The 9,086-nt window shown below is 28.8% G+C and overlaps 1 protein-coding gene across 2 annotated transcripts; it reads left to right on the forward strand.

Annotated features, from left to right (window-relative positions):
* Positions 1–2,902: 2,902 nt before the first annotated feature.
* Positions 2,903–9,086, forward strand: LOC135846497 (fatty-acid amide hydrolase 2-A-like). Of its 2 annotated transcripts, XM_065365612.1 has the most exons (10): positions 2,903–3,078; positions 3,155–3,560; positions 3,639–3,856; positions 3,952–4,063; positions 4,178–4,338; positions 7,528–7,671; positions 7,791–7,889; positions 8,001–8,171; positions 8,482–8,664; positions 8,754–9,086. In XM_065365612.1, the coding sequence occupies exons 2-10, from the start codon at positions 3,167–3,169 to the stop codon at positions 8,850–8,852; spliced, it is 1,581 nt and encodes a 526-aa protein (XP_065221684.1). In that variant the 5' UTR covers positions 2,903–3,078; positions 3,155–3,166; the 3' UTR covers positions 8,853–9,086. The 2 variants fall into 2 exon arrangements, with proteins under 2 accessions (XP_065221684.1, XP_065221683.1); XM_065365611.1 differs by having other exon boundaries at positions 2,904–3,560.

Genomic DNA, 9,086 nt, shown 5'->3' on the forward strand with positions numbered 1-9,086 from the left:
TTTTTGAATATGACTTTTCAATATTTTATCAGTCTTTTTATTTCTATTTGAAATTGAGTCAACTTGAGTAAAAAAAAAAAGCATATCCATGATTTGAAAGTTTCCTTGAAGAGGAGACTTTACACCCATTTGTAAATTTTGTTTTTACAATTTTTCATTTTTCATTTTGATTTCCAATTTCCAATTTTATCGGTTGGTTTGCACTTTTTATTTTTAATTTTAATTTTTATGCGAAAGAAATACTTTTGAAAAAATACTAAAATAATGAAGCAAAGTAATGCACGAATTAAAAATTGTAATCAATAAAGAAAGATGAAAATGGGATAGAAAAAACGGCGTTTTTGAATTATAAATTGAAATTTTTTGGTGGGAAGAGGGATTTATTGCTTTTGTTTTTGGTTTATTTTGATTTTCAGCTTTCCTTATTGTTTTTGTTTTCACTGTTTTTCATTTTTATTGTTTTCGTTTACGTGTTTCAGTTTTTTGTTGTTTTTCCTAAAATTTTGTTTTTTACTTTTTTTTTTTGGTTTTAGTTTTTTTTTGTTTTGATTTCTTGGTTTTTATAACTTTGTAAAACAACGTTGAAACCTGTTTTACGCAAGTCTGAGTATCAAAAAGCACTGTAAATTGAGAAAAGTTGATGAAATATTAGCGAAATTTGTCAAACAATCGAACATTTATGAAAAAAAGTTTAAAACATGTTAAACTGAGTTAAAAATTGAAAAAAGTGTAAAAAATCGATGAAAATTTTAATATAACTTTACAAATATGTCATGGAAACCCATTAAAAACATCATAATAATATTATGATATATCTTATAAAACTCAATAAAATGTCAAAATCGGTAAAAATTGACAAAATTTTATATATATATTTTTTTTTTGCAAAAAATTTCAAAAAGTTTTACTCTGTTCCAAAAATTGTCCTAAAGTCTCGCTCATTTTCCAGAAATTGCCAAAAAAACTTCATCTTTTTACACGAAAATTGTGAACATACCTTCACCATTTTTTGTCAATAATAAAATTGCTAGTAATGCGTTTTGCTCAAATTTCCCAAGAAATTTGATAAAATTCTCGTTTCTCAAAGATTGACAAAAATTCTCGTTTTTTTGAAAAACCAAACTATTATAAACTGTCATGTTTTTTTTTGCTAAAAATTTATCAAAACATTTCATTGCAAAATATGTACTCGATTCAACTTTTTAAAATTAGAAACCAAAACATTTTTTTCGTTACTTTTTTCCGCTTTTTTGAATTTTGGTTACTTTCTCAAACTTTTTTGGTTACTAGAATTTCTTATTCTAGTGTAAAGTTGAGTACGAGTTCTAATTGTGAGTTTCTCAATTTTTTCCGATTTTTAGTGATTTTAATGTTTAAGTATTTCTATTTTTTTTTTTTTTTAAGAAGATTCAAGTTCAACACTTTTTTATCCATTTTTAGCGTGAAAAAAATTTCACTATTTTAATTTTCAGTGGTTTTAATGTGTTTTTTGGTGTGTATTTTTTTCAAGTATTTTTGAAAATTTCGCTGAAATTTCTCTAATTTTTTGAAAATACCGTGTAATTTCAAGTAAAATCACGTAGAATTTTGGGTGTTATAGATTTTTACTGAAATTTAAAAAATTTTTGATTTACAAGATCAATGTTTTACCTATCATATTTTTTTAAAGGTAGGTTTAATTTAAATTAATAATTATTTGATGATTAAAAAAAAATTATTTCAATTTTAAACAATACGTTTCTCTCCATGAAGCATTTACCATTTTTGATCTTTTCAATTTTTTGCCCAAATTTAACTGAAATAAATAAATTATTATTTATAGTTTTTTTTGGTTTTCATTTTATGAAATACATACATAAACGTACGTGAATTGTATGTACTAATTGAGTTGACTTAGATAAAGATTTAAATTACTTCGTTTTAACTACGTAGATTTAAGTACTTTTTTGTCCTTTACTCCTTTTTCATGTAAATTTTTATTTTTGATGAATTTCGTTAATGTTTCACTATTATTTGTGTATTTACTTTACTGTGCTTGTTTTTACATCATATTGAAACACCTTGATTTGAACATGCTTTGATCTTCCTTTCTTTAAATGCATTTTTGGCTTTGGCTAAAATTTCACTACTTACTTTTTGTTTCTAATTTTAATCTATTTTGACTTTTTTTTTTCAGTTTACTTATACTTATATTTCCTTAAGTCATTTCAGTGCTGATTGAAGAGTGTTTTTACAGTTTTGGTACATTGTTTTAATACTTCTCAATGCGTTTTTTTTTTGCGAATTTCGTTTTCATTTTTTTTCATTTTTTTTGCGTTGTTAATTTTTACTTTTTATTAATGAATAATTGAATAATTCCTACCAATTCCACACAGGCTACCAGATCAAAGTTCAATGATGATGACTGATGAGGAATACTTTCTGAATCAATAGGTAACAACTAACCAACATTCAATTCAACAGTCTTCGCTCTAACTGCCTCCTGGTTTATTTCTGCATCTATAACGATATTCAAAACAGCACGAATTTTATTCCAAGCTACTTACTCGTATTCAACTGGATTATTTCCAAATCGCCAATTTTTCCCATGGTCATTCCTATTTATACACAAATCATCTATAAATTTACCACACGATTCGACCATCGAATCGACCATTTTTAAGACTATGATCAAATCAGAATACAATGTAAGAATTCGGATGTAGGTTCACTTTACGTGCTGTGTATGGTAGAATAATAAGAGTAGGTGTTCGACGTCACATAATTGTTTTCCAAAAAGGATTGCCACGCAATGTACGATGATTCATTTATCTTATGTTGCATGTTGGTGATTGGATAGTTGTTGATTATTCCATCCACCAAGGCCGTGCAGCTGTTTAGGGAAGAGGTACCTACTCGTAAGTCGTAATTTCTTTCTACTCGACGCAGTTGCATGTTCGCTGTGTTCAATACTTGGTTCAGTAGGTATTCTATCGTCGGTGAGTGGTGTTGGTGTAATATGAAACTAAAAGTGAATGTTTTGCGTGGTTGTATCTAGATAATTTCGTGAACTACACAAGGAAACCGGTATCTCATAATGTAAAATACTTAATTGCGTTGATTTTTTGAGCTCATTTTTAGGTGCGTTAATTTCATAGTGAATTTCATTGGACAGTGACGAGGAAACATGCAGCTGTTGGTGCGATTTTTGAACTTTTTGAACGTTGTGTTGGGGAAAATTTCTGCTCCTCTTTATTCTTACTTCGCTAAACTTCCGCGGAAACCTCTACCGGCGCTGAATGAACCAGGGATTCTCAATTCGAGCGCGACAACTCTAGCCGAAAAAATTAGAACCAAAGAACTCACCAGTGAGCAAGTTGTGAAAGCTTTCATTGAACGATGCCAACAGGTGAATGGGCAATTGAACGCTATAATTGAAGATCGATTTGAAGCGGCTTTAGAAGATGCTAGGAATGTCGATCGTCTCATCCGAAGTAATGAAAAACCTATCGAACAACTCGCCAAAGAGAAGCCTTTGCTGGGAGTGCCGGTAACGTTTAAGGAATGCTTGATGGTTAAGGGTGAGTTGGATGTGCCAACTATTTTTTCAAAAAATGTAAACATGGGTTAAATTTGAAATGAAATGTTATTTTTGACAGGTTTGAGTTATACTGCCGGAGCTCAGCTGAGAAAAGGCGTAAAAGCTACCGAAGATGGTGATGCGGTTGCTGCATTGAGAAATGCAGGAGCTATTCCAATAGCTGTTACAAACTTGCCAGAGCTGTGCTGTTCTTACGAAACTCGAAGTGATATAATTGGCTACACGAATAATCCGTACGATCCTAATCTCACCTCGGGTGGATCTTCTGGAGGAGAAGTAAGCAATTCATACCTATTTGTAGAATTAATATCTGCAGAAACATGATAAAATATGAAGTTGAATAATGAATTGATATTTTTGTATTGTTTCAGGGTGCTCTAGTCTCAGCAGCTGGTTCAGTTATTGGTATTGGGTCAGATTTTGGCGGATCTATTCGAGTACCCAGTTTCTATTGCGGTTTATTTGGTCACAGACCTACCTCTGGTAAGATGGAAGATTTTTCAACTTCTTAATATAGAAATCAATTTGTTTAAATGGACTGGCGAATTTATTGTAGATTGTAGTCAACGAATGACTTTGATTTGTATTTTTTTCAAGGTATCGTTTCCCTCACTGGACATTTTCCAAATAGTCCCGATGAAACTTTCCAAAAAACCAACTCGATAGGACCTTTTTGTCGTTATGCAGAGGATTTGAAATTAGCTCTCGCTGCTATGGCCGGTGTAAAAGAAGTGGCATCGTTGAACTTGGATCAAAAGGTAATTATTTATGTATTCCGCGTTTAGCGACGAGAGTTTGAAATTTCATGATCAGATTGAGTGAATTTCACGACATCAGGGAATAGCAAACCGAAAACTTAAAACTGATGAGGTAGATTGATTTTGGACAAAAACTGAAACCGAAATTTCGAGCAGAAAACTTTTCAAGTTTTCAACTGAAACCTTATACTAGGTACCTACCTACTACCTACTTGAGAAGAATACATACAAGTTTTCACAAAGGCTTCTTCCCAAAAAGTTACAACGAATATTTGAACTTTGTCTCAAATTCAAATACTGATGTGAAAACAATCGAAAAAACTAGGGCTGTGAAAACTGGGACAACTGAAACAAAACCCAAAGCATAACCTGAAATGAAAACCGGAAAACCAAAAATAATGAACAAAAATTGAAAACAAAACTGAAAAAATGAAAATGTAAAAACGAAATTGAAAACAAAAAAAAACACCATACTCCAAAAAAACTAAAAACCAAGAAAAAAACGTATAAAACAGGAAACAGAACAAAAAAAAACTGAAAATTGAAACGAATACATGAACTGAAAAAAAAAACCTGAAAAACAAAAGCAAAAACTGAAACCGAAAATTGAAAAAAAAACAAAAGTTAAAAAAACTGAAAATCGAATCTTATACGAAACTAAAAAATTAGAAATAAAAACAAAAACAAAACCAAAAACTAAAACTAAAAAAAAAAACAAAAAAACAAAAACTATAAAAATTTAAAAATTAAAACAAAAACAGAAATTGAAAACTAAAAAAAAAAGTTGAAAAAGCTGAGAATTGAATCACATACAAAACTAAAAATTGAAAATGAAAACGAAATCAAAAACAAATACTAAAACTGAAAACCAAAAAAAAAAAGAAAAAAAAAGAAAAAGAAAACAGAAACAAAAACTACATATAAAAATTTAAAATTGAAACAAAAACAATAACTGAAACTAAAAATTAAAAAGTAGAAGTTGAAAAAGCTGAAAATTGAATCTTATACAAAACTAAAAAATTAAAAAATTAAAAACAAAAACATTAAATAGCATACAAAATTAAAAACTAAAAAATTATGAATAAAAACTAAACCAAAAACTAAAGAAAGAAAACAGAAACAAAAACTATCAAAATTTAAAATTAAAATAAATACAAAAACTTAAAAAAATACATAATGAAAAACAAAACCTGAAACCGAAAACTTGCAAAAAGCAAAAGTTAGAAAAGCTGAAAATTAAATCGTATACCTACATAACTAAAAAATTAAAAATTAAAAAACCAAAACAAAACCAAAAACCAAAACTGAAAACAGAAAAAATGGAAAACTAAACAAAATTTAAAACCAAAAATCGAAAGAAAAGAAAAGAAATTGAAAACAGAAACAAAAAATAAAAAGCTGAAAATGAAAAACAAAAAATTTTAAAAAAAGGAAAATAAAAAAATACTGAGGAAATTTTTTTTAAAAAAGCGGAAAACAGAAACAAAAACAATAAAAATTGATACATATTTAAAACGAATACAAAAACTGAAAGCTGAAAGAAAATAAGAATAAAAATCTAAAAATTAAAAAAAAAAGAAAAAAAAGAGAAAACCGGAACAAAACGTTTTACAAAAATTGAAAATTTAAACAAACACAAAAACTGAAAAAAAATAATGAAAAACAAAAACAAAAACAAAAACTGAAACTGAAAACTAAAAAAAGCAACAGTTGAGAAAGCTGAAAATTGAATCATATACAAAGCGGAATCAAAAACCAAAACTGAAAACAGAAATACTTGATGGAAGACAAAAATTTAAAAAAAGAAACAGAATCAAAAACTTTAAAAATCGAAATTAAAACGAATACAAAAACTAAAAGCTAAAAATAAAAAACAAAAACTCGAACAAAAAAATGCTAAAAACTGAACAAATGAAAAAACAAAAACTAAAAACAGAAAAAAATTAAAAAAACAAAGCTAAAACTGAAACAAAAAATGAAAAAACAAAAAAAACACGAGAACAGATACAAAAATGATAAAAATTCGTAATTAAAACGAATAAGAGAAAGTGAAAGTTGAAAAAAAATGAAAAACAAAAATCTAAAAATAAAAGAATTGAAAACGAAAGCAAAAAACTATAATTTGAAAAAAACGAAAAAGCAAAAGCAAAAACTAAAACCTAAAAAATGTGAACCAAAAAGCGCTAAAACTGAAAAAATACCCCGTTTTGGCGTTTTTACAACCTCGAAAAACCATGAAATTTGCTAAAAATTACCAAATGATGAGATTTTAGTTAAATCCCAAAATATACGAGGAACAGTGTTGAACACGTGTTAAAATCAGATATGTAAAAAGACTCGAAGACACCATGAAAGTTATCAAACATTACCAGGCAAGAATTGCATGAAACATCGTTGAAACTTTTTCCAAACACAAAGCCTAAGTAACAGCTTTTAAAATACCGCGAATTGTCAAAAAATGAAGAAATTTTCTATAGAATTTTCCAAAAAATTATCGAAAAGTGTTGAAATTTTGATAAAATTATGATGAAAACTCTGAAAAAAAAACATTAAAATTCCTGAAAATCGCCAGAAAAAAATGACATTTCAGTAAAAAGTTGTCAAAATTGCTCAAAAAAGTTGCATCATTTTTCATTTTGGTATTTTTTGAATTGTCCTATAAATACCGCCAGTCTCGTTGAATATGGACAAAAGACGATGCCTAATGACCCTTATCACGAGGAAATTGATAATTTTCTACACGATCTCAAACTTTGAGTCTGTAACATCACTTTGAAAAATAGCAATTCTTGATTTTTTTTTATTACGTGTGTTCAATAATATCATATGACCATATACCAGTCGTTAATACAAAGAAATTAAAATCTAGTTAATGACGAAGTACCATATTATGTACTTAAACCTTGATGCAAGAAAATTTTCCCATGGAATTTTCAACGAGCAGATAAAAATTCGTTAAATTTTGAATTACTCATGATGATTATTAATTTTTTAATACGAAAGAAGTGATCGAGAGTTTCTCATTTTTAAATTACGTACCACATTTTCTACCATTTGTACCAAAATCAAAGAATTTCAGTGCAACATAAATCTTTTTTTTTTTTTTCAATATCTAAAACGACTTCATTTCTGCAGGAAAACTGAGAAAGTCTGTTATATGAACTGTTTTTTCTTTCGACTATTTTACAGGTAAATCTGAGCGAATTGAGGATTTATTATATGCTCGATAGAGGTTTCAAATTATCTGAAATATCAGTCGATCCGGATATCAAGAAAGTAATTCTCAAAGCAGTTAAACATCTCCGAAGTACTCACGAATGCTTTGTTCAAAAAGTACGTTACACGAGCAATACCTACTTGGTTTTGTAATAGTGTATTTTTTAGATAGGTAATAAATAAAATAATTACATATACGAGTAGCCTACATAATGTTTGTTGTCTACGTGTTTCAGATCAATATTGCTGAAATGGACGATGCACTCGAAATGATTATGACCAAAGCTACACAAATGAAAGACGTCGATTCTGTATTAGTTTTGAAAGATCCAAAGGTGGGTATACTCGTAATTCGCCACCGTATTAGTGAACAAAATAATTATAACTACTCTCATTTTTTTTTAAATGATCAATTAGGTATCTAAATTGTTGAATTTTGGTTTCAGAACGAGTCTAGTCTACTAAGCGAATTGCTAAAGTTATTCATAAATAAAGCCAGTTATTCGATGGAATTATTAATGATGAGATTTAATGCGAAAGCTTGTTTCTTTTGGATACCTGAAAACAAACGACCCGAGTACTTGTCAGCTGCGAATAATTTGGCTAATCGTCTCAAGGTATGGTACTTTATGCTCTTATCTTATTTACCTGAAGTTTTATAACTCGTTCGGGTATTTATAAGGTATACAAAGAATTAATATCGTCTCTAAAGTAAACATCAAGTTTGCAAATTGTGTTTTATCACCACTTCATGAACAAAACTTCATAATTTGAAAATATTACTAAGTAAAATTTTATGCACTTATTCGAAAAACACGAGTAAACTGATTTAAAATTTCAGAGACGATTATGTTTGTTATGATTAAGTTTTAATTTCAGAGCATCGATATTTTATATGCATTTTATGAAGTTTTTTACCACCGATAGGAATTATTAAAAGAAGATGGTGTCCTATTCTACCCAACCTTTGCTTCTTTGGCTTTCTACAAACAGCAGTCTCTGTGGAAAATGACGTCGATGGCGTATCCGATGATTGTGAATATATTAGGTTTTCCAGCCACTCATGTTCCTATGGGACTGAATGCAAATGGTATCCCAGTAGGTTTTCAGGTGAGTTTTTCGTGCTAAAAATTATCTTGTTGCATTAAGGTCATCCTTCATTTGTCGATACCTATACGTTCGAATTTTTTGCATTTTAGGTAATTGCTGCCCCTAATCAAGATCGTCTTTGTTTCGCTGTTGCTGAAGAGCTTCAGAAAGCATTTGGTGGATGGGTGCCTCCGCCGATGAGCTCATAATACATATTATTTTGTTGATACTTATATTTTCATTTATTTATTTATTTTCTATTTTCCTGGTTACCTACTTACTTTATGGTCAATTGGTCATATTTTCAATGTGAAATGATTTGTTAGGTAGGTACTACCTATATTTTTGTAAAATCGTTTTCATCTAATTACCTGCGTTCACGTACAATTTATTTCGAATCATTATGATCGCGAAGAAAATTTAATAAAATATATTTATTTCTA

Source organism: Planococcus citri, chromosome 5, assembly GCF_950023065.1.
Source record: "Planococcus citri chromosome 5, ihPlaCitr1.1, whole genome shotgun sequence".
NCBI lineage: Eukaryota > Metazoa > Arthropoda > Insecta > Hemiptera > Pseudococcidae > Planococcus > Planococcus citri.